Source organism: Cavia porcellus, unplaced genomic scaffold, assembly GCF_034190915.1.
Source record: "Cavia porcellus strain 051 isolate PalLab524CR breed Dunkin Hartley unplaced genomic scaffold, mCavPor4.1 scaffold_28, whole genome shotgun sequence".
Classification (NCBI taxonomy): domain Eukaryota; kingdom Metazoa; phylum Chordata; class Mammalia; order Rodentia; family Caviidae; genus Cavia; species Cavia porcellus.
In genome coordinates, this window is record NW_026947511.1 from 19,775,812 (window position 1) to 19,802,847 (window position 27,036).

The 27,036-nt window shown below is 40.1% G+C and overlaps 1 protein-coding gene across 9 annotated transcripts in view; it reads right to left on the reverse strand.

Moving 5' to 3' along the window:
- The window catches only part of Ank3 (ankyrin 3), a 635,468-nt gene that overhangs the window by 80,715 nt on the left and 527,717 nt on the right, over window positions 1-27,036 (reverse strand). For 4 of the 9 annotated variants that reach the window (XM_013156636.3, XM_063239288.1, XM_063239287.1 and 1 more), the window contains 2 exons: window positions 17,921-18,044; window positions 13,117-13,219 (listed from right to left, as the gene is read on the reverse strand). In XM_013156636.3, coding sequence (XP_013012090.1) covers window positions 13,117-13,219; window positions 17,921-18,044 — 227 coding nt within the window. Of the gene's footprint in view, window positions 1-13,116; window positions 13,220-17,920; window positions 18,045-19,296; window positions 19,955-25,121; window positions 25,176-27,036 lie in introns of those variants that run through there. The other 5 variants (XM_063239289.1, XM_013156637.3, XM_013156639.3 and 2 more) reach the window with 4 other exon arrangements.

The window sequence follows — 27,036 nt, forward strand, 5'->3', positions numbered from 1 at the left end:
ACTAAGCCAACCTGCAACCTGGCCTGCCTCAGGAATAAGGAGCTGCTCTATTCCTGATACTCATCTTTACTCCCTGAGAGCACCTCAGGCGATGCTCTAACGGGACTTGTGGGTTTTGTGGATCTTAGACCTTGTCTCCACTTTTCCCACTCTCATTTTCATCATTTTTCTACTTGGGTATCTGTTGACATAGTTTTTTTGTTTTTTTCGTTCCTTGAGACCGTGTCTCGCTATGCAATTCAGGCTGGCCTTGAACTTACTACGTAGCCTACATTGGCCTCAAACTCGAAGCAACCCTCTTGCCTCGGCTTCCTGAGTGCTGGGATTATAGGCATGCAACAGCAAGTCCAGCAAGGTAAAGATTTAATAAAAATGTATGTTCATGAAGAATCTGGCACTAGTGTAGTGTTGGTGTTGAATTATAAGGCCTCCCTATATGATATATATAGCCTTTTATACTTTTTGAAGGACTTCCATTTATATTAGCTTATTTGTTAAAATATGCAATTAATTGGGGAAAACAAAAAATGTTCCAGGCCCAGCACTGGACCTTTATAGTTATATACATACAATGTTTCTCATAAACTAATAGCACGTTCAGTTATAGGAATGTATTTTATAAAAATCTGCACTTATTTAATGACTGAAAAAATGTTTTAAAGTCCTCTGTAACAGCACTGGCACAACTTACTACGCAACTCAGTGGCAAGAACTGACCAACTAGAACTGACCAACATTCATTTCTTCTTTGAGACCTCAGAACCTATTATAGTAGAGAGTGATACTGGATAACCAAACTGAGACTCAGACAGACTTCAAAAACTTGGCAACATAAATCAGCACCAGCCTAGAGTGGCGTTAGTGGAACGCCACTTCACTATGGTGAAGAAAAATTCACAGTGACTTAGGATGAAGTTTCACCTCCATGTCCAGGGTAACAGGAATAGGCGTGTGGTTTTTATCTTGGAAGTGAAACAGGGATACTATTAAAATCAAAATACACATTATTCAACAGAGTCCAGAGCCTGACTAATGATGATATCACTGTCTCCAAGAGCTTAATACTTTCCAAAATTAGTTTCTCACTAGCCCTATTCATCAGAGGAAAGACAGAGCAAGCACACACTGGTCTTACAAATGAGGACACACCCAAATGCCTAGGTCTAGAAATAAATGTTTAGGCACAGAAGAAACCAAGGTCAGGAAAGTATCTGAAAAAGGAAAGGAAAGAAAAAAGAACAGAGTAACCTAATTCATTTCAATGGTAAGTGACTGTCCAGGCTGCTGCCCACTCAGTTTTGGGTGACCCCAGGTCAGGTGCAGGACTGAAGCCACAGGCTCCTTGTCTGTCACCTCCGGCACCACCAGGAGCCTGAGAAAGGTGGTCAAGTGAGTGAACTGGTGGCCACACAAAGCTATTGTTAACAGTCCCCAGCAGACCTCAAAATAACAGGTCACATGCAAAACTCATCTGGGAACTGGTAAACAGGAGTTGAGTGACAGGTGGATGATGTAACCAGCCTGATACGCCAGGAAAGCAAAGGCTCATCAAGGATAACTTCTCCCTGGGTCGGTCCGTTTCCCAACATAAAGAAAAAGAGAACACAGTCCAGTGAATGGCAAGTCGGAAACCTCACTGAACCTCCATTTCCACATGTGGCTGAAGAGTAGGTGACACTAACTGCCCATTTCACCTGTGATAAGGGAACGACTCCATGTGAAGACTTGAACATTCTACATGCTGTGCAGGTAGATGCATAGATAATAATCTAGGTTTTAATAATGGAAAATAATTTACCTCATATTAATAAAATATCGTGTCTTTTTAGACATTTGCAGCATAGCATGTGCTTTTCAGTCAGTCAGGGAGCTCATTGGATTACAAAACAGTAATCATGCTGTCCTCTCTGGTCTTCCCACAGCTCATGCACTTTGTGAAGCTCTGCCACAGGTTGTCTACTGGAGTGACATCTACGCTCAGTGATCAGCAGCATAGACTTGAGCATCCAACAGACCTAAACCCTATCCTCAGCCTTCCATCTAATATCTATGTGACACTGAGCACATAAACACTGCTTTTGGCCCTGGTCCCCTTGTTTATAAAATGCCAGTGATAATACCTGTTGCACAAAGGGGTGGAACAAAGTGGCTCCTTTAGCAAATGCTGTGGCAGGTAGTGCTGTGGCACACAGTGGATACTGAGTAGATGGCAAACTGCCAGTCAAAATAGGAGGCTTGTTCAGATAGCCAGCTTAGCTACATCGGAAGATTGTTTCCTGCCCGCCTGCCTTCTTTCTGCCCGTCCTTCTTTCTTCCTTCCCTATCACCCCTCTCTCTTTCTGTGCTGGGCATTGAATCTAGGCCACGTGCCTGCTAGTAAGTACTCTCTGCCACCCAGGCACATTCTGAAACTGTCTCTTAAGAAATTGATTCTGTAAAATAAAACCTGATTGAAGTAACAAAATAAAAATTAAAGTCTCAATCTAACAACGAAACCAGGTCTTTTCTTCCCCCTAAAGCATTTTCTTTAAAAATCAACTATATTATTGCCTTAGGATTTAATTTAGAAATGAGAATATAAGCTATTATGAAGCATCGTTCTTTGGGATTTTCAAATCTGATTGCTTTCAAAATAATTTACCTAATACCTGCAATTTAAGAATAGGTGACTTAAGATCAGCATGGAAGCCGATCACATCCATCTGTAGCTCTAGACGTGACTATGCCACCTTAAGTAACTTACAATACTAACTTCTCCACCTTAAAAACATAGGCAATCTTGCCACCAATCTTTGTGAGGTGTTGAATGGGTCACCTGAGTAATGCTGGCAAAGCATTTTGAAGAGACAAAGCAGCATATTAAATGTCCCTAGTCAAAAATGCTTATCTTCCTGGATACTATCTCTAGGAAATCTTTAATCCGAGGTTGGCTATCTTCTGCCACCGTGTGTATTTGTGAGGCCCCCTTAGAATCAGCATGAGCAAAAAAGACAGGAAAGTACTGGTGTGTGTCATGGGGGTGGGGTGCGGTGGAGTGGGATGGGATGGGGGTGGGGTGGGGTAGGTTGGGGTGGGGGTGGAGTGGGAAATAAAAAAGAAGAAACTATTAGCTTATCCTGCATTTTGGATTAGGTATTCTCATTTTCTATGACTGAGCTAATAGAAAACACTCAGATCTTGAAAAACCAAGCATGCATTTCTATTGAAGAACCTTCCAATTTGCATGCTACTTGCTAATATGTCAAGTAGTACATAGCACGTTATATGTCTAAGCATATATGAAATCATGCTTAGCCTCAAAAAGTACCAAGTCTAATTCAAAGACCCCAGTATCCTGGCCATCAGTTAAATAAAGAGAGTTATAAAGTAGAAGATGTGACAGCTCTTTTCATCTGGATTATGGCCATCAGGATATCTCCAATATTATTTACAGAACTGTCTCCACAGGCAATATTCACACAAACAACACAATGGTTTATTTTATATTTTAGGTGAACCTTCCTAACTATTTGAATGAAGGCCTGCTACTTGGTCTTCAAATAGACCATGTGGGTGTCAAAAAAAAAGTCCACAGAAGGAAAGCCTCTAGATGATCAACTGCATCGAAATAGAGCTAACATCTGTAGTCAGAAATTCGTTGAAGTGGATGATGAACACAAGCTCTGCATTTGTTATGAGAAGCATATGGCCACAAAAGTTGCTATTGGCATTTTGGGTGAAGAATGGAAAGTTATGTACTCCAGATCAGGGCTGCAAAAAACAAACAAGGTTTCACCACTAAGCAGAGTATCTGGAACTAAAGCCATGTATGCCTTCTACTAAGGGACATTCCTGTTATTCTGCTTGGCTGCCTTATGGGTTGCCAATTTGAACATTTTTACCTTGGCTATTGTAAAAAAATAGAGACCTATATTCCTTAAATCTGTGCCTCATTATCCAAGGTCCAAAAGGGCTAGCAGACCCACAAATTTTTCAGTCTTTCTAAGGAAGTTGATGTCCACTAATTTGTTGTCAGAAAGTCCTTTAAGAAAGAAAGTAAGAAACTCAGGCCCAAGATTCAGTGTCTTGTTCTTCCATGGCTGCTATACTGCTGCGAAGACACAGCATACTTAAAACTAAGGAAGAGCCCACAGAATATACTAAACTTTTGGCCAAGAGGATGAAAGAAGCCATAGAAAAATGCCAGCACAGATTGCCAAGCAATGTATACTGTCTTCTCTAAAAGCTTCGGTTCGCAGGCTAAATCACAAAGTTTTTTAAGAGTAACAAATAAGCCAGGAGTGTTGGTGCCCACTTGTAATCCTGCACTTAGGGCGACTGAGGCAGGAGGATCGCTGTGAATTTGAGGCCAGCCGGGGCTACAAAGTGAGCTCAAGGCCAGCCTGAACTGCATAGTGAAACCCTGTCTCAATAAAAGACAAAAAAGACCGGGGACATAGCTCAGCAGGCACAGGAGCCTGCCTGGCAAGCGCAAGGCTCTGAGTTCGATTACCACCACCCCACCCCACGCAAAAAAGTAACAAATAAATAAAATCAGACCCTAAAGAAAAGGAAAGCAATCTAATCAAACGGAGGGAGAAGGGCTGAGCAGCTGATGCATTTCTCTCTTCATAAATTATGGCCCCGAAGCTAACAGAATGCTAAGGAAATAGAAGGCACTCACTTCCCAGTGATTCACAGGCAAGAGAGTTCTTTCTGAAATGTCTTTTGAGGAAAAGCAAAGTTTACATCTATTTTCCTAAATTATACCTCATTTCCTTTTAATTTTGTTAAAAGTAAGTTTATTTCTAAAGAGAATGCATAAAGTAACAGAATCCCAAAGTTGAATAGCACTTTATGAAGTTAGGTTTTCTCTCTCTCCACATTACCACTGTAACGTGGTTGGTTATGCCACATTTCACACTATCCCCAATAGCTAGTACAGGGATTACACACACACACACAAATTGAAATTACTACTTCAAATGGCAAAAATGTTTGGCTGGTGCTAACTTTGGGCCTGGCTGAATCCAGCCATAGCTCAAACGATGGTAGGAATTTCTCATTGTCAGGCTCCACTCCTGGCAACTCTGGGCTTGCATCATCTCTGCTGCGTAGTCACCCTAATGGAGTTTTCCTAGCACTGCCACTAAAATGAGTGCACAAAGGAAGCCAACTGGTATGCAGGAAAAGTGACCACAGTATAGTGACTTTTGTGCTTCTCCTACCTTTCAATAATTCTATAAGAAACTTACCTAATTAAATATTTCTGATGACAGCGTACATCTTTTGGTCTTATAGCACTTTTAGGGTGATTCGGATGAAGTGAAACTAATTGATTGGCCTGCTAAATATTTGTAAATTGCTATCATGTCTTCTATCTCTTATCTGTGTAGGCAAGCACTCTACCACCGAACCATGCCCTCAGTCCTACCCCATGTCTACCTATAGGTCAGATATTTCCATTCTTTTAATGATGCCTTACATGGCATAATTTTACCCCCTTCATACTTTTTATAATCTATGTGTCAAGTTCTTTGTAAAGCACATTACATAACACACTATTAGCAATAAACATAACGAACATTTGTGTCTACATATAGTCTTTTTTGTTAAAAAAAATAATAAAAGGACCTAGACAGTGGTATTGAGCCCATGTTAAAAATACTAGCCAGGTATGGTGGCTCACATTTGTGATCCCAGCACTGGGGAGGTTGAAGCAGGAGGACTGCAAGTTCAAACCCAGCCTGGGTGACTTAGTGAGATTCTGTTTCAAAAAATAAAAAGGACTGGAAATATATCTTAGCATGAAGGCCCTAACTTAAATCCCCACTCCAAAAAACAAAAAAACAAGTAAAAGATTCTGGAGGCTAGAGAGTCAAATGCTTGAGCTCCTTCCTAACTTTCCCTTACACTAAGCAATGCACAGTATGATGTGTCCTGTGTAAAACATTTAGAGTAAATAGCTCATGGTGCATTAGTGATTTTCACCATTGTTATGAGCATCCTTCCATTATATTTCCTGACACGTAAGGCATCTAATGAATAGCATTCCATCTCTGTAATGAGGACTGGCTGATCTGGATCATGCACGGTAATTACACACGCACCAGACAGTTGCTTTCAATAACGATGTCAGAAGACATGAAAACAACAGTTTACTACATCCATCCCAGATGACCAGCCTTCAGTTTAGACTCATCCCTCTTAACTCTTATTTGGAAAGGAATGTTCTCAAGCACAGATGTTACTCTAAGACAGCCTGACACACAAATATCTTAGCTCACTCAACAAACACATTGGACGTTGATTAATCAACACAGTGTCATCTCTTGGTGTCTGTGGGAGATTGGTTCTAGGAACCCTATCCTGTGCACACACCCACATCCCCACATGCTCATGCCCTTTCTATCAAATGGTGTAGGATTTGCTTATAACCTACACGCATCCTCCTGTGTACTTTGAATCATCTCTAGATTACTTATAACACCCAATTCACTGTAACTACTCTTTAAATAGCTGCTATACTGTATTCTTTAGGAAATAAAAAAAAAAACTTGTTCAGTACAGATGCCTTTTGTTCAAATACTTCCTTTTCACAATAGCTTGAATCCTTGAGTGCAGGATACAAAGGGCAGACTGTTCACAAAGCTACCAGAGTTGCTATAATTCACATTCCTAAAAATCACACATGCCCATGAAAGCAGCCACAGGTTCTGATTCTATAGGTATCTGCTTTTTAAAAGAGCCACAGGTGATTCACATGTGCACCTGCAGTTTTGAACACTGTCTACAGCCAGGTGTGGTGGTGCACTCCTGCAGTAGCAGTGCTCAGAAGGATGAGGTAGGATGGTTACTGCAAGTTCAAGGCCAGCTTCGGCTACATAGTGAGTTCAAGGCCAGCATGGACTACAAAGTGAGACGATCTCAAAAACAAAAAACCCCACTGTCATTCAATCCTGTGTGTACTGGAAACTCCATGTCCATGTCCACCCAGGCCAAGTGAGTAGTGAGATGAGCAGCTGTCTTTTCATAAGTCTTTCAGATAATTCACATAAGCAGTCAGGGCTGAGTCACGACCTTATATAAGAGCCTCTCAGAAATCCAAGACACAATTTCATGTAGATGTTTACCGTCAGAAGTCGGTCTTCAGGTGACTCAGGATTAACAGGTAAAGGGGAGATAAAAGACTAGAGAGTTTGAACTGGGTATGGTAGTGCAGGCCTATAATCCCAGCACTCAGTGGGGCTGAGGTAGGACGACTGCTAAGACCAGCCTGGTGAGACCCAGTCTCAAAATGAAGAGTCAAAACAAGCTGTCTATGCAGTTCAGTGCAAAGGTCCTGGGTTCAATTACTAGGGGGTGAGAGGAGAGAATAGCATTCATAGGTAATGCAGGATCACAGAAAAAGAAGTCCACTTTGGCTTATCTGGGGATGAATGGTTTACCAACTAATCACGATTAAGGCCCAGAAAGAAATGGGAAAATAACTCTTTCTTTCAACCTATGGAAGCTCTGGCCTCCATGCCCGCCCTCACCCAGCACAGGTGCCTGGGAACTGAGGGTGGAGGCCTGCACCAGTCATCCTGCTGTCAGCTTTTACTGTGACTAATACTCGAGCTGGTTAGTCAGCAGGACAATGAACCGCGCACTGTGCTTTACAGGGGTCAAGCTGGACAAAAGAATATACAGAGCTGATTTTATTCACTTTTCACCTGGCCTTGTCAAAGCAACTGTAATTGGGCAATGACAGGGTAGTTTTAAATCTGACAGTGAGTCATGTATCACTGCTTTAAGAATTCTAAATATGCAATACATCTTTCATGTTTTTCATCAAAATTATTATTCTAGAAATTACTTTGAGACTTAAATACAGAGGCCCCTACAGACATAAGACTAATTTCTTGTCATTTCATTCTAACTTAAAGTGTTTCGGTGAATGGCTCTTACTAATCTTTGCAGTGTAACAAGATTGTCCTGACACTCTCTCTTTACAGGAATTGGCTGTTTTTCCTCCTCCATGGTAAGAACACAGGACTACTGTTAACATGCCTCTTTTAAATCTCTTTTCTCCTCTTCCTCAAGTTTTATTTTGAAGGCATTCACACAAGTACACATCAACACTCCAGTTCAACGACTAACATTTTGCCACACCTGCTTTACCTGCGTCTATTCTTTCTCACTCCAAACCATTTCAAAATAAACAGTTGACTTCATGATCAATTCATTCTTACGTATTCCTAGAACAGGGATATTTTCATACATAGCTTTAATATTAACAGTGCTAAGAAAATTACAGCAATTTGCTAGTACTATGTGGATATATACAGTGGACCTTTGACTTACAAACTCCGTTCCTTTGTAAGGGCATGTTGTAACTTGAGTTGCTGTGAATCAAGATTGTATTTCCCTTAAGAAATAATGGAAATGCCCATAATGCATACTTCACACAGCACCCCTTAACTTTTTTCTTAATAAAAAGATTGTATAATGTGCATAATTTATCAGAAATACCAATAATTTGCCTAGTGCATTCACCAAAATGTTATATATGTGCTTTACCAGAAGCAACAATTTCATACTGCACTCTCCATTCAAGTTGACATCTTTGGCTTTGTAGGAAGGGAGGATGATTATTGTTTGGAAGTAGAGTCCCCTTCTATATGAACATCAGGAATCTGGCTCTCTGTTGTCCTTTTTCTCCTTGGGAAATTTTGTACTAGGACTTGCTTCTGATTCAATATGTCTCAACCTTTTCATAACTAAAAGCTGGTCTAAGGTTTTCTGTTTCTGTCTTTTCTTTTTTTTTTTTTTTTTTGGTAATGGGGATCAAACTCATGACCTCACACTCACCAGGCAGGCACTTACACCACTGAGCTAAATCACCAGCCCATCTTTTCTTTAACACTGCTCCGTGGTTGACATGGCATTCTTATTAAGCAAGTGAATGTAACAATTGATTTTTTTTTCAGTCTGGATGGGTCTTCTCTACAAATGTTTGTAGCTTTGCCTTTTTTTCTTTTTTTCAGGGTCTCACTATGCTGTTCAGGCTGGCCGTGAGCTCACTTTGTAGCTCACACTGGTCTCAAACATGCAACAATCCTCTTGCCTCTGCCTCCCCGTGCTAGGATCACAGGTGTGCACTCCCATGCCCAGCTAGCTGTGATTAGATTTTCAGCATTTCTTTTATTTCAGAAGAACTTTGCTGCACTGATTGTTGACACTCCCCCTTCTCTTCAAAGAGCTCCTCTGCTGCCATTCACTGCTGCTCAGCCAGAAGTTGCTGAAATCCTCTGCAGACGTTTCCCCTGAGTGCTCCTCCACCAGTGCCTCAGCATCACCACTGTCTACCCGCAAGCCTATGGACTCTGCTACAGTGACCAGGTCATCAACGCCAGGGTCAACTGAAGGCTCAGGCTCTTCGAAACAGCCTCCAAAGTTTCTCTCCTGTATAATTTTAGGCCACATTTTCTTCTAGGCAGATTTCAGTGTCCTTAGAGAGACATGAGCCCAGGATTTCTCAATGAATCCCACATGGGAAAAGATGTTGTAATGTTGCTTTCAGAGCTCTTCAAAGCTTAAACCTGTATCTGAGACCATCTGGAAGCACTTCACAAACAATTTTGCTATTCAGCTTCTTAAAGTTAGCTATAACCTGCTGATTCACAGGCTGCAGTTGAGGAGTTGTATTAGGTGGGAGGAACTCGACTAAGAGCCATGGAAATTCTTCAGCCAGTTCTTCTTCCAAATCTCATGGGTGAGCAGGAGCACTGCTCATGAGGAGAGCTTTGAGTGATAAATCTTTGCCCTCTACATATTTCTTAACAGTAGGACAAAAAACCTTCCTGATCCATGCAAGAAAAAGTACTCCAGTTACCTAAACTTTTGGGTTAGATATCCATATGACCCCGAGCCTACTGTTCATGACTTTATGTTTTATGAACACTCTAGAGGGGTCTTACAGTGATAAACCAAGAGAAGTTGTATCCTGTCTCCACTCACACTGGCACATAGCAATAGAGTTAGCCTAACCCTCACAGGTGTATGGCTTGCTATTTTCTTCTTGTACTGGCTATATGTTCTCCTGGGCATTTTCTTCCAGAAAAGGCCAGTTTCATCATAGTTGAACATTTGGTGAAAGCAAAACCATTTCTCTGTGCTGTCATTTCAAAGTGGTGCATGTAATTTTCAGCAGCCCAGCACTGCCTGCTTCACTACGCTATGAACCCCCAGTTCCTGCTTTTAAATTGTGAAACCACCCTTTCTGAAATGAAATGTTCCACCATCATCACTTGCCAATGGGTTATTCTTTGAAAGATCTGCATTTATAGCCTGTACTTTTTCACAAATTATATACGAAGAGAGGCTACAACCTGCTATATGCCTTTGATTTATCCACAACAATAGCCTTTCTACCTCATTTAACACTGTTGATTGGGACTTAATAATCTGAGTAACACCTTTAGCAACACTAGCTTCCTTATATAAATCTTTTCTCCATAAGAGTATTGAGATGGTGGATTTCAACATGCTGTACACATTAGTAAGATTGGTCGCATGAACACCACTCTCCTATTTCTCCCAGTTTTCTTTCTTTTTGATTGTGATTGCTTTCTTTACTTTCTTTTCCTGCTTTAGCTTCTATTCTAGCTTTTGGGGGCAAGTTTGATAGTAGTGATCATAGTGATTATATAAAACACCGAAGGAGCCAGGGATTTAGCTTCAGCCGCATAAGCACCTGCCTTGCAAGTACACGGTCATGAGTTCGATCCCTGGTACCAAAAAAAAAAAAAAAAAAAAAGGCACTGATGGAAACTTCATCCATAAATGCACATTTGGGCTCAGACTGACATACATGCTTATATACACTTTCCTGGCATCACCAGTCTTTGTTCACAACCATACAAGCCACTGGCATTCAGGTTGAAACTCAAGACTTTTGGTCATATGTGAAACCTAAAATTCTGGTCATAACTCAAGTTGCTTGTATGTGAGGTGAGTAGTAACTTGAGGGTCCACTGTATGTATTTATGTGTAAGTATGCATGTGAGTATGTGTGTGTGTGTATATACATACATATATACACACTCTATACATATACTCTATAGATGTGTACTCTATACACACACATTCTATATACACATATTCTATATCTCCAATACATTTTTAAAATTTCCCGCTTGATTGTAAAATATTTATGATTTTCGTATTTTTTGTTCATTCAAATTTCTTGTCATGAATTTGTATTGTTCTAAGTATTGTATATGTTCACTAAACATGCCAGTCCCACAAGGCATGCTGATTTTTCATGGGCACTCTGTATTCATTTAAATAAACACCTTCCTGTTTCTACAGTTAACAACTTAATTTTTTAAGACTCACAGTGTCTTACACTCTCCCTCTTCTGATTGGTCCATAGAAGGAATTTCTGAAACTGTTGACATAGATTATTCCAAAGCTGAGAGGTAACAACCTGACTCCAAAAACGTCAGTTTGATCTCAAAAGTTAGCCTTGTCTTTTCTTCTTTTCACAAATCCTTAGTTCTGAAGTGCTTCCTCACCATTCTACATGAGTCAGTACATCTTGGTAATAGCTAACACGTGATGTGAGAACTCTTGGATGCAGTTTGGGGCCATGTAACCAGATAAGCATTTACATTCTGCATTAATGCTGATGTGCAGAGGATAGGAAGTAAATAACTCCAGTGGGGATGATAATACTGGAGATTATCATGATGATGGAGATGGTAGTTCCAATTTCAGACACTTGTTCTAAAACAAGTACATATTCAGAAAATATAAACCATAATGACATTTGATCAGGAGTCCCTCAGTACATGCTCTATATAAGAGCAAAGTGGCACGGACACCCAGGAATCTCCTATTACCTGTAGTTCTGTGGAATTTCCTTAGGACATGGAGGATAACAGGCATTTTTTTACATTTAATTTTTACTAATATACCCACTAACATTTCATTTCAGTGGGGAACATGAAGATAGCAGAATTACCAGACTAAGATGAGGATTCTTTGAAAATCTCAAGCAGTATCTTCTGCCCATAAGCTTAGCTTCATTATCTGAAAGAAGGCCTTTTTCACTAGTACTAACACCTTGTTTTGCAAAGTAGTTTTTGGTCTGACCAAACTCTGAAGAGTACCTGTATTCACTTTTGTAAGATGTGGTTGCTAAAAATGTTCTAGAGTATGCAGTAATATTCATTGTAGGCCTTTGTGAAGTACAATGCATATGTTGCATCTCCAGATACAAGGGAGAGAACTCTGACAACCCATTGCTCAACCCTTAACTTGGGCTTAAGTGATTATCACTTATCCATTATCTTCAATCACCCTTCATTATGGCATAAATATGTAAATGCAGCACAATTTCACCAATTATTAACATTGTTTAAGTATTATAAGCCATACTCAAATTAGTTTTATGCTCTGAACAGTTCCATCCACTATCAGATCACTACTCTGCACATTTAAAACCAGGTACTGTGTATATCCAGAAATCCTGAGCACACATGAAAGAGGATTACGCTGCTAAAATTCTTACGTTAACTCAATATCTATCCAACCATATTATCAGAAAGAAGAAACTGCCCAAAGACTCAATAAATCTAGCAGAGATCGTAGGAGAAAACAAAATGTTATCATGTCTTGAGAAGGCCCATCACATGCAGCTTTAAAACTAAGGGATCAAAATTATGACCAATATGATCTTTAACTACTTGTTACAAACAATCCTAGCAAATCCCAACATGCATACATACTTAGCAAAATAAAACATCCATGTGAATAATATCAGTAACTCAGCTACCAATTACTATCAATGCTCCCTAAAAGTGTTTGAAATAGATTTGATCTACAGATGAGAAAAGTACACTTTTTTTAGTTTTTAACATTTTCTAAGTTCCCCTTTGAATTTGAGGAACTAGTCTGCAGAAAAAAGTGGTATTTCTGATCATGGTATAAATGACTCTTATTTTAACTGGCTAGTACCAGAAGATTTACAAATGTAAAATCAAACATAGAAATGTGAAATTTTTTGTTACAGAACATAAAGCTTAATTCAATCACGTAGACTAAAGTTCAACAACCAAAGAGTTTGTTGTGAATAAGAAGAATATTTACCTGCTCTTTGGATGGCACGAGAAGTTCTTCAATCATCATGCTGTCTCGGGCATAGGAGCTTCTGTTCAAGGTGTAAGACCTATCCGAACTGAAGGAGCGGAGGCTGTTGTATTTACAGTTAACCATTCAACAGTGGTAGATGATGATGAGATGAATAAAAGAAAATTAATGCATGCAACTTTCTAAACAGGCAAGATGGCTAAAAATATCAACAAATTTTTTTCTTGAAAGGACATCATCAAAAATAAAATTCTTTATATTGGAAGAAATGTCTTAAGTACATACAATCTGATGATCAGTTTTTGTTTAGAATTAGGCCAACTGATATTAAATATGTGTGAAGATGAAATGGATAAAAACTTTGGATGTTTGACTATGCATCTGAATCACATGATATTGAGCAGAATCTCCAGATAATTGATAATCAAAGTTTTTGGGGGTGGTGGGTCAGGACTTGTATTCGTTTCCTCTCTGGCCCCTGTCTGCTTGCTTTGCCCTGCTGAATGGAATTATGTCTACAGTCAGATGGCCTTTGAGAACTAGATATGGATGTAACTTATGGAGAACTCTGGTTTGTAGTTGCTACTCAGGGAAAATATGAAAAAGTATTTCAAATACATAGTAAGTTGGGCTGGGGACTTATCTCAGTGGTACGAGTGCCTGCATTGCAAGCGTGAGATTGTGAGTTCGAACCCTAGAACCAAAAGTAACAAAAAACAACAAATATAGTTGTATGATCTTCTGTTGCATCTTCCTAGCCTCGAAAAAAGATTCAAATTTCTGGATGGTTATATTTTTCCTGTAAATATCCCACCTCCCCTCTCTCAATCTATTTTTGACTTCCTCGCTTCTTCTCTTCCCCTTCCCGACCTCTCTTAAATCTTCCATGTAGCTCCTGAACTTCCCAGATGCTCTGAAGTGTCTTTCATCACACTGACCTCCATCCTAAAAGCCCATAGAATAAGGCAGGCACTGAAGGAAGCCAGCTCTGCGAGTCACTGTGATGACCCTGCACAGATCCAGCTAAACCATGTGAGGACTGAAACTGTAATCAATCTGAGTCTCAGATTATTACCTTGTGAGTCCCCAGGAGCCAGAAGCATGGCAATCCTGAGGACCACTTCGAGGTCATTCCCACTTGCCTCCCTATCCCTCCTGGCAGACTGTCATGAGATCACCTTTCCTCATCTCCACTCTCTGTTGAGGTCTGAGGCTTCCTGTCTTGTGCCTGGAAGACAGCTGCAGAATATAAAACCACTTAAATAAAGTTCAGAATCGGCTCCTCAGTAGTGTGGTGTCCCTCAACCAGCATTGTACGTATTTTGTTTGGGTGCCCTTTTCAGTGTAGAGGTAAGATGTTTTCTTTACTCACTGCTCCTGTAACTGACTGAATGTAAATGTTGTTTATCCTATCTTTAGCAGTTAAATCACTCAGACCTTGACATTGGCCTTACGTATATCTGACGTGAAAATGGGCAAAGAAAAGGATTGTAAATGAGGAATAATTCCTTGCTTTGTACAAAACAGTGTCTTTTTCTCACTGCCTATTAATATTTTAAAGATGACCTGAAAGTGGGTGTTCTTTTATCAAGATATAGAGGCTCCTGATATTACGGGCAATATTCTAAGAATCTACAGAGATGGGTACTCCTACCCTTCTCTACTCCTACCCTTCTAGGAGTAGAGCTTTAGCTTTCACCAGAATCTCAAGCTGATCTTTCTCTGACTCAAAAATAACCATCATTCTATAGTCATTACGGAGCATATTCAGTGAACATGAATGAACTGACTACTGAGATCATTATTCCTGCACAGGGGAGCTTGCCTAGAAAGCCACCTGACTGTAAGCACATGCACAGCCAGGGCCTCGGTGTCCCACCATGTGACCCACAGCTGTTCCTTTTCTCCCTCTCTTTCCAAGTGTAAGCATTTCCTTCTTATTCCTCCTGCTTCTAGCCTTATCTCTTCTCTCTTCCACAGCAAAAGCTTCCTAAGAGCAGAAATTCTTTCCAACTCAGTACTATCCAATAGAGTCCAGAGTACCCTGGAGATGTGCTAAATCGGTGCTGGCCACTGTCACTGCCCCTGACCACATGTGACTACCCAGCACCTGAGGTGTAGCTAATGTGACTAAAAAATTGCTTTTTAAATTTTATTTACTTTTAATGGATTTAAATAGCCATACATGGCTAGCGGGCAGCTATATTGCTCAAGAGTGCACCTTCTGAAGACACACACACAGCACTATTGGTGTGATCTGAGAGGCACTGCAGAGTTCTTCTCTTTGTATATAGCATTTTTCTCTTCAAATTATGATCCTCACTGCATTGTATGTTAACACTGGTGGTTATATGTGAAGGTTTCATTGTATATGTGGAGAAACACTTAAAACTTTTAAGAGAGATTACATATTTATTTTAATTTCAGTTTTTAAATATAGCTAAGATCAGTTAATACTTTCCATATCTTATCTATCTATCTATGAATGGCAACTGCAAAACAGAGTTCAGAAAGACCTAAAGTTGTCTTAATCTTACCAGACAAGAGAAGTTTTTATTTCTGGTCATTCTAGACCAACTTACATGAGACAGATGGAACCAATTAAATCAAAAAGTTTCATTGTGAATCTTTAACACATCTAAGTACTTTTAGGTTCTAAACATATTGAGTATTTGCCTGTGGATCTTGAAAACATCAAATAGCTTTTACCTAATGCCAATGATACTATTTGTAGCCATCGATATACCCTAAATGTTAACTGTAGGAAATGTTAGAAAAACATGCCTCAAAATCTAAAATTATACTAGTATACCTAGCATTACTCAAAACAGCATCCAGCAAACAAACAGCCCTAGAAATCAAGACTTTTTCCTTAAGCCTAGTGAAGTTTTTTCAGTTACTTCATGCACTGTACAAAATTTGTTGAGAGGTAAGTTCTTTAAGTATTCAGTCACTTGGGCATCAAGTAATATATGTATATATACACATTTGTGTGTGTGTGTGTGTGTGTGTGTGTGTGTGTGTGTGTGTGTATATATATATATATTTTTTTTTTTTTTTTTAGTTTCTTGCTAATTTTCTTGGTCACAAAACTCATTTTCTAAAGCTAAGCAGGAAAAAAAAAAGCACATCACAGCACATCACATCGCAGCACAGCACAGCACAATGCTGAAGAAAACCAAAATTACAACATGAGTGGGAGAGGGGTGGAGAAACATCACAAAAGCGCCATGTCTTCTTACCTTATCTTGGGACTATTTTTAAAGTATTTTTAGAAAAAAAAAAAAAAGACCAGGAGAAACAGAATGCAAGAAAAATCAGACAGGGAAAAAAGAAAAAAAAAATATGGTTGAATGAGTTACACATTTAACACATTCCTTTTAAAATGTTACACTCAGAATAATTTACTTGATAATACTCTAACAAAGTGCTTTAAAATATTTGTTTTATTGTTTTAAAAAGATATTTGCCTCTGAGCATAACATAAATTGCTAATGTAAAAAAAATGACTCACATATAACAGCAACAAATAATGGTATAATCAAAATTAGAAGTGTGGACAGCCTTGGAATAATCTTAAGAAAAAATTAAAACAGGCAATAGTCTGGTTTCATATCTCACTAGAAGTCAGCTGCTATAATTTCACACATGCTAATGAATGGTTCACAAATTTGAGGATGAGAAGCAGCTAATTATTTGATTATAAAGCTACAGAATACTGAACGAGATAGAATCTATACTGCCTTTACAAATCTGCAGATTTTCAGTTGTAACTTGCCTATCTATGATTATCTGAAACAGCATATTTTCGTTTTTTTCCCCTCTTCTTGTTAATGACACTTGTTTCAGTAAGATTTTAAGGCCTTTTGTAAATGTATTTGTAAAGAAAAAGTTCTAAGTCTATGAGGTTCACTTAAAAAAAGACTAACTCAAAGAAAAATCAATTCAGTATCTAAACTGGCCATAGCAACCTCACTGAGAATAAACTCCAAGGTTTACTTTGTGGGAAGTGCCATTTACTATTAGACAATGAAACTTTTACAACAGATTTTTAAACTATAGGAAAATGTCCTCAGGGCTCTGGCTTAGGTTTAATTATTAGCTTTAACATAACTTGACTGTCAGCAAACAAGCTGCTAATCCACATCAGGAAAAAAGAAATCTTCCAAATTCTGGACAAGGTCTTGTTTCTCTCTAGCAGTGTGAAAAAGTTTGAGTCAAGGTTTGCGATGCACAGAAGTTTCATGCTTCCATTGTAAGGACTGAATTCCTCTCTGTGACTTATGGTAAGTTATGCTGACACTAACAGGTTCTTTTACAAACAAAATAATGGAAGAGTTGCGGAAGAGATTTCTACATTTGGTAAACAATTTTAATAAATACAACTCTTCAAGGATTCCTTCTTTTAAGTCTCTATCATGAATTCACTCCTTCAACAGTAAAGAACAGTAAACAACTTATAGTCATATTTCTTAATTGAAAATAAGGTTATCTTTTGATATGGAGCAAAACTTAATTTGGAGAGATGTGACCCAGATTGGTTTCCCCCATTTTTGCTGGTGAGGACTGTAAAGTAGGGGAAAGAATCAACAAATGATAAACATATTTGATCACATAAAATTAAGGACTGAAAACCATGAAAGTAAATATCAGAGCATGTTATAACTTAGTTGAAAATATTTCACCAAATTCATACCCTCATCCAAAGAGCTCATTCTAGGACAATGTGGAAAATTAAAATGATGTTGTTTATGACAAACCATGGTTGTCTTACATTAACTATGAAAACAAGCAACAAAAGTACCTAGCAGAACGAGCTCCAAGACTGAAGCCCATGTAGCCCTCCGCAGGCAGGGAGTCATCACCCAGTTCCTTCAGGTCCTGCGGCCCCAGGTACTTGTCTGTGTCCCCTGTCATTGCATCTTCACCTGCAGAAGGTATGGAGCAAGCCAAGATCAGAAGCTGCCTTTCTGTATATCTGTTGTGGAGAAAACCTACTCCTTTGGTCATCAGCAAATCATCCATTACCTCACCACCACCATCCCCTGTCCCCTGGATGTTTACAGCTGCCGCTTAGAGAGAGAGAAAGTACAAGTAGAAGTTAGTACAAACTTCAAGAGTAAAGTAAGTTCATAGCCAGCTCTGGGTAGTAAACACCAATTTTTTAAACACCCCTAACTCCATCCTCTCCCTTAAGGCTCCAGGTGGATCCTTTAAATTAGGCTTTTCCTCACCTTACTCATGATGAGGGCAGCTTGTCTGAATGGACATGGATTGCAAAGTACGAGATACCTCCGCGTTACCACTCTTAAAAATTATATGTGGGAAGGGAACACACTTAAAAACAACAACAACAAAACTTTTTTGTACACACTGGATTTCAGTTTGGAGATTATGCAAGAAACTAGCAAGGTATAAATGTGAGCTTGAACTACTTGTTTGAGGGAACACGAAACATTAATGTTGCACAGTTTGTAAACCTCCCAAACTCACCCAACAGTTCCAATGCTTTATATCTACTTGGAAAGGACCCTACCTTCTAAAGAGACACATGGGGTTTCCATAGCTTGAAAGGAAGACTGTGAATTTTTAACTATCAATGTAAAGGGTTACATCACGCAGATCACTTTTACTAGCTACATATGCCTAACATGACCTCACACAGAAAGCCACATTCCAAGAGTGACAGGGCAGGTTTTTCAATTGTCTTTGCCCTCTGGGATGTTTCTCATCCTCCTCAAAATGTAGTCCAGGCTGTGGAAAAGTTCCTTCCACACACAGGCAGACTTTTTTTTTTTTTTTTATAAGTCGCATTTTCTTTCTGGACACAAAACTTGGCTGACCAAAACAGATCTCAAAAACGTGTGTGTTTCTCAAAAGGTAAGTGATCCATGGACCCTGGCTATTTTTTTCCCATTCCTTCATTCATTTCCGTGTACAATTTCCATTCATTTAAACTCAGGAAACCAACAGAGCTCAGCTTTAAACTACCAGTCAAGTCTAAAAATACACTGTCAACTACTGTTTTTGCAGATGTAAAAACTACACAGATCAACTTTCGACTATCACCTAGTACCGAAAGATTATTTTAAGCCACTGTTTACAGCTGGGCTCCCAGCACATCCACTGCCTCCAAACAAAACCAGCACATACCAAGTACAATTTAAAGAAAGCGCTTACTCTTTGGTAAAGCCATTTCCACCAGGCGGGGCTGATCAAATGCTTTCCTGACGCTTCCAGGAATTCCTTACGCAGTGATTTAGAATCAACTTCCAAACCAGCCCAGGAAGAGTGGCTCCACTCCTCAACAGGGCTGTGGCGTCTGCCTCAGCATCTTGCACTCCTCGTAGCTAAGGGAGGAATTGCACATCGTTTCCCACTCACGGGAGTTCCAAGAGTTCCAAAATTTCAGACCAAAAAAAAAAAAAAATCTAGCCACCACTTAATTGAGATTAAGATCCTTTTGATCGCGCGGCAGACATCCTTTTAAAGCGCCTCCTGATTGGATTGAGGACTCGGCGGGCGAGCCTCTAGCAGGCCCCAGTGGGGACACAAATGCAAGCCCATGAGTTATTTGTATGTAAATATGAGGACTGCTCTGGTGTAGCCTTTCGGTAATTTGATACCAGTGCCCGGTGCCTAACCGGGTAACAGAGACAGCCTGAAAAGCAGGGAGAAAGCGGGAGGTGCAGCATTTAATTAGGAGGCGATTCTTCTCAAAAATGAATGAAGAAACGGCCAGCCCCAGGTAGAGGGGGAAACTGGAGGAAAACAAAGCAGTGGCCCAGGCGGGAGTGGCTGGGAGCTCCAGGCAACTTCCAGCTTTGCTCTCAGCTGGGAAACCGGGAGCCTCAGTTATTTATGGTCTCTGTCAGGTGGAAGGAGGGGAAAAGAGCGAGGGAGGGCCTGCCCTTGAGTGGAGGTTGTGAAACCCTGGGGCCGAGGGCCACAGCCGCAGCCCCAGCCCTCGCCGAGACGAGCTGGGACTAGGCCACGCCAGTGCTTCTCATCAGGAGTTTGGAGACCAGCTGGGGCGGTGGGGGTAGCAACAGGGTGTATGGCGTATTTTTGCAACAAGTCCTTCCAACTCTCGAATGCACTTCAGGGACTAACTGGTTCTCCCTCCTGGAGAGCTCCCGGGAGAGGCGGCCAAGCCCAGCCCTGGGAGAACTGGCGTTGTTGGGAGGGGCTCTGATGCCTGGGTAGGAGCTGGAGCCTGGAGGTGTTGGCCTCTTCACTGTTACATTGTCTCTGTCTCTCTGGAACTCAGGGCCTCCCTTGTAGGCGGCTCCACCCTGTTTATATTGGCAATGAGGAAAAAACTAGCGGGGTTTGTGCATCCTCCATCTGGGTACACTGTAGAAGCCATTTGCCAATCCCCTCCCCCAACAGTTGTAGAATTAGACCAGAAAATGAAGCGATGAGTTCCGAAGCCGTCTTGCTAAAGTACGCTAACTGGTAGCCCCTCTTCTTGATGGTGCGTCTATCCTTTTTACCCTACAATATTGCGTGGGCAATCTGTAGCACTGGTGAAGTGGGGGACAATTTCCCCCCCTGGGTAAATAAATGAATGAAAAATGAACGACTCGATACAATCCTGAAGTGGTATGATTCCCTTTGTCGTGGTTGGCTCATCTGGCGTGATCCACGCTATAAATCCACAGAAATAGAAGGGAAACCTGCGTGGAAGAATCACTTTCCCCAAGTGGGAGACTCACTTTCCAGTTCTGTAAAGAAGGAAAGCTGTGATTTTAAACAGTAACAGAGTCCATGCAGTGTAGGGAAGCCTTTTTCCGTGGCTGCCTGCATTCAAAATTCAGAACAAGCTGGGGACAGGCATGCAATGCCCTTCTCAGCGAGTTCACGGCCGGTCAGCTTTAACCTTGCCCAGTCTTCCACCACACCCACCCTGCCTGCGGTCACACAATCCCTTCAGTCCCTGGAATTCCTTAAACTCCTAGACTTTGAACCTTACTCTGGGTGTACTCTGAATAGCACCTTTTCTCCTCTCCCCTACTTTAGTAATTTTGTTCTTACAGCCCCTCCCCCTTCCACCAGCTCAAGGGAGGTGTCCCCTCCTGCGGGTGGCCCTTATCAGAAGAGACTGCTAGCAAAACACCAGCTTCGTTCTCTCACGGCCTGGTGCAATCCCTAGACTAGGAGTCAGGCATCTTTTCCCTGCACCGGGCATATTGGAAGTACCCCATAAATAGTTGTGTAATTTATGATGGCTAATAAAAAGGGTAATGTGTTCTATATTCATTTTTTAAATTTCCATGCCAGCCAGTTAGCACTCTTTTCAAATTGAACTTGATGACTGGCTTACAGTAAACTCCCGAAAGTAAGTTTCCATTATGCTTTGCCCATCCTTCTTAGACTTCAGAATGGTCCCTAGGAGATCAAAATAAACCCTGTGTTGGGCAAGGGTAGAAGTTGTCAATACATCTGGCCAAAAACTAATTAGGGGGCTGGGGATTTAGCTCAGCGGCATAAGCACCTGCCTTGCAAGCAGGCGGTGGTGAGTTCCATCCCTGGTACCAATAAAAAATTAAAAATTAAAAAAAAAAGATTAGGAAAACTAATTAGTGTGATGGCAGAAATTATATTCATACCATTCTAGAACAGTGAAAATGTTTCTTAAAAGGTAGGGTTTCAGAAATAAAAACAAGGGTATTATTTTGCCACAGTTTGGTGCTGGAAGTGTTCTTGGGTTCAAATTTAAAACCTATTTATTGATTGGAATGACCTTTGAAAGTCTGTTTAATTCTCAGAGTCACAGAGTTTCAAGGACTACAAAATTGAGATAAGGCTGCCCCTACTCCAAAAGTTCCTGTGTGGATTAAATGAAATAATGTTTTATCAGCACTGGGACTCTTCAATCACAGCTTTCTGTAATACCCAATATCTGATTGCATGAACTTACATAATTAGCACCTAATTTGTTACCATTCCTATCAGTAAAGACAAAAGCCAGCAGCAGCAGCCGCAGGGACTGTCCCTGTTCTCAGTCACTTACAGAGGTCCTGGCCCCAACAGGTGTTCAACCAATACTTACTGATTAAATGAATACTGTAAATGATTGAACAATAACAAAATGATCCACTCTCCTTTGGAACATTCTATGATTATTGTGCAGTATAACACACTACTATTCCAAAGATTAGAAAGGTTGAGATAAATTTGATTGAGTAGACTGTTAACTGCCTTTTAACCCACTGTATAATCCAAAGGTAGTTTGTTTCTAACCTATTGATAACAGTGTGTATAAGCCAGCCAAAGTCATTTTATTCATGTATAACATTCAGTATCAGAAACATGTAGTTTTTAAAAATAAAATCTGTGTATCTATGTGAAACCCCAAGAGCCACGTATTTTCACTTACACAGAAGTAAGCGAGGTGGGCTTACGATTCCTAGATGTGCTTGGTCAGTAATGTAACCCTTGTGTTAGCAAAGGGGATGTTGACAGTCTTGATAGACTTCCCCAGCCCCACTGCCATGGATCCATGTGTTCTTCTTTTCATACCTTTGTGTAGAGCTCTTACTTCAGTTGGGGTTGGTGAAAGTTTTGCACAATAAAACTCAGGGAAAGTGATTTTGTATGACCGCCTTCTGTTGGAGTTCAAAGAAATTTTGTCTCAGAGTTTCTTGGAACACTGGTTAGGTAGGGGAAGCCAGGCCACTGTCAGAAAGCATGAGTCTCCTGTGTTATAAAGAAGGTTGAGGGAACTTTTTGAAGTTGAAAGCCAGACCTCTGAATGAAGTTCTTGGACATCTTGGATATCTGATCATGTTATTCCTCTGCTGCTATCTGATTGCAACATCATGGAAGAGCTGTAGAGCCCAGAGGAGCCCAGTTAACTCACAGAGCCATGGGAGATAATAATAAATTAAACCATCAAGTTATAGATGGGTTATTATTTCCACCACAGGAAATAATATGTTCCCTGCACTCTTAAGCTGTATTTTGAGACAAGGTCTCACTAAACTGTCCAGGCAGGCCTCAGACTTGCTATGCTCTTGCCTCTTGAATAGCTGGAATTACAGGCTTGTACCCCCATGCCTGGCTAGTTGTTGCTTTGCAATAGGTCACCAAAGACAGAAAGAAATGGAAATGACGAGGTCAAAGGTAAGATGAAAAGTCATATGCTGGTTGCCTAATGCAACCTTAATAAGTTAGGAGTTAGCTCTGTAGTAATTTGCATAATTAGTACAGACAAAGACCAGAAGTACAATGGCCAGTGCAGTTAGATAAAGCCCCCTTTATTTACTTTTGAGTGTCAGTGTTCTCTTTGTTAATCTATTTCCGTCAAAAATGTACTAGAACCTAGAAAATGTAAGAGAAGACAAAACTCCCCAATTCTACCATGGTCACATCATTAACCAAATCATAAAATTCCATGGAGGCATTACACTTCACTCTCCTAGCTATGCCTTCTGGTCCTCCTTACATGGTCCTCCTCCTGTACAATACAAAATACAGAGAAACATAAAGAATATATTAAATAATTGCCAGAGCTGTGGCAGACCGAATAGGTGTGGCCTTGTTTCTTTTTAGATTTCAAGTCAACGGTCCAATAGATAATTTGATACATGTACTCCAAATTCCTTGCAATCTTCATTATGCCCTCTTGTGATCATCTTTTTATGATGAGTAAAGGAAACAGCTCTTGATCTTATATTTAAAGGTGTTTTCTTGTACTAGGGTTTCTCTCTATCCTCTCCCTTTTCCTCCTCTTTTCCTCTCTTTTGCTCTTCAAGTGATTTTTCTTTCTTTCTTTTCTTTTTTTTTTTATGGTTTTTTGGTACTGGGGATGGAACTCACGACCTTACGCATGCCAGGCAGGAGCTTGTGCTGCTAAGCTAAATCTCCAGACCTTTCAGGTGATTTTCATCCAGTTTTTTCCCACTTTAAATTCACCACTAAAACACACCTTTGTTGTTTTGTAAGGACTGAAAGTTGCTGTCTCATCTGCCTGCAGACTTGAATCATAGAGTCCTTTAAAACAACTATACCAAATTATACTGCTAAAATTTTTTCTCAGAAGTACTTACTTTTTGTGAAATATAGAATGTCTCCAAGATATATAGGGGTTTTGTTTTTGGGTTTTTTTTTTTTTTTTTTTTTGGTACCGGGGATCGAACTCACGACTATAGAACTTGCAAGGCAGGCGCTTATGCTGCTGAGCTAAATCTCCAGGCCCAAAATAGTTTGTAACACTAAAAAGCTGAAGACACCTCAAAATGCATAAACACTATAGTACGAGATCTTCAAATTACACGAGATTTTTAAAAGTTAGATAAAGAGGAACATAATCCCCATACTGATTCATTAGTTGGCTTCTTAATGGAACTCAGTGAATAGTTGTACACACAAGCAGTTGATCAAACTTGAATGACTTAAATTTACTACTTCTCCTTTAAAAACTGATTTTTGATCATACAGCAAAGAGAGAAAATGAAAACTACCAAGACAAGAAATCCTTTAACCATTTCTAGTCCACACCATAGGAAAATGAGATCACACCATTATAATCAACACTAATATTTATTGAGCATTTACTATGTTATCCACATTGTGCTTAGTGTTTTGTACGTACAGTATTACCCCATTTAATTCTCACATTGTTATATAAAAAACTATTGCATCTGTTTTAAGATCAACAAAATGCAGTCTGCAATGATGGAATAAATAACTTAAGATCACTTAAAATATGGAAAAGATGGGATTCCAAATTACATGGCCTGACAGTAGAGACCTAATTTTTAACTACTGTAGTGTGTTGACTAGAGAACACTTAGATTATTGAACAAATACTATAAGAAATTGTTAATCAAAAGGTAATCATGAGCACAGGGGCTTTGTTTGTAGTTTTCTATATCTGGTACCCAGAACAGTACCTGGTCCATAGTAGGTGCTCAATAAATGTGCAAATGATTAAAAAGTTCAGAGACTGCTTTTGTGGAGGAAACTATATTACTGAGATAATGGCAAGGGAGACTTACTTGTCACTGTAAATTCTTGTACCTTGGGAACTTTGCACCATGTGCATCTATCACCTATTCAAAAAATGAATAAAATTAACAAAATAAAACAAAATATAAGGACTGCAGAGAAGTCATACAGACTGTGTGTTCCATCTGCCAGAAATCCTGTTAGAGCATATGTAGCCTGCCCAGTAAACATTAACATGTGCATGGGTGGAAATCCAGCAAATTCAGAGGAAACAGGATTACATGATATTCTCCTTTATTCCTGGGAGAGAAGGGCCAGAGAAAATGACATTAACAAGGTAACAAGCTATGCAGGAAGAAGGAGATACCTGTTACTAATGTGGCACTTCTGGTAGCTCCTCATGTTTTAAAGAGGTACTTTGAAACCTGTAGTTTGCATTAGAATCACCTGAAAATGTGCATTCTTAACACATTCCAAAGTGACCTCATGCTGCTGCTCCAGGAAACATACTTGAAAACCACAGTCTAAAGGAATTTTACAAGTAAATAAGTCATCTAATGATCTTACAGAATTAAGTATCTATTTTTCCAGGGGAGAATTACTGGAATAATTAAAATATTAGCTTCCATAACTCAACTCAATTAAATGAGCACAGTCTTTCTCAAATACGGATACATACAGTGTTTGCATCAGAGGGGGACCTGGTTAACCAGCAGCTGCTGAGCCCACAGGCTCAGAGAAGGCTCTGGAATTCCAGCACAGGTAACAGGTTCTCAGGTGACTGCAGTGCTGCCCATCTGCAAACTATACTTCAAATACCCAGAGGGCAGAGCCAGCCTTGCCTTTCAGCGAGCCCAGAACACAAGCAACTGATAGATGGAGCACATTTGATGTGAATCTCCTTTAATCCCAACTCTACAGCAGTACTTTTCTCCTTTATCCACAAAGAAACATTCAGAGGGTTTCACTTATTCTTTAAAACTTGAGTGTCGGGTTAGGAGCAGAGTCTGGGTTGGAACTCATACAGTCAGACAGCAGGATTTAGACCCTCGCATTCACACCATGATGGGTAAACTCAAAGGAAAGCATCCCATCAGACTGAGGAGATTCAAAAGCAGCTGGACGGAGGATATGTGAGTTAGGTGGAAAGGAATAAAAGACCTTCCCTAGCCAGAGAACACAGCATGAGAAGGAAAGAATGGGAGTGTTCCCAGAACAGCAAGGGCTTGAGCTGGTTGGGCTGGTTGAGACTGAGCTTTAGGGCCGCTGCATTGGATTACAGAGTAACAAGTGCCATCCAAGTGCCAAGCAACATGTACCTATCAGTGGGTGGAAGCACAATTCTTTTGTTGACGCCTTTTTTTTTTTTTCCAAAGCTGAGGACTCACAGAGCCAAAGTCCGTCCTTATTCTCTCATGCTTCCCTGCCCTTCTTCTAACCCTAAAGTGGAAGAAGGATGGTCATACCCATGTGATGGGAAAAAAAAAAAGGAACTGCCATTCATTGGGTACCTACTACATGCCAGTGAGTGCTCTAATTCCTCCACAGACATTCCTTCTTTCCCTCCTCTCAGAAATTTTATGTGAAGGGGTTTGAAATGAGAATTGAGACCCAGCATGTATTATTGCTGGAGGTTCAAAAAATACAGATAGGGGCTGGGGATTTAGCTCAGCGGCATAAGCACCTGCCTCGCAAGCAGGCGGTCATGAGTTCGATCCCTGGTACGGATAAAAAAAAAAAAAAATACAGATAACTTGGAGAGAAAAAAATGTTTTGCATCAAGTTAAAATCTCAGCAAAAATTTATGTGCCATGCAACATTTAGATAATACACTTTCAAATCCAAATAACTCTATTTGTACACATGACTTTTCCCTTGAATAAGGGATATTTTGGTTCTCACAAGCAAGAAAATAGGAGTAGAAAGAAGAAAAAGTATGATATGATTAAGACCCTTATAAAAGAC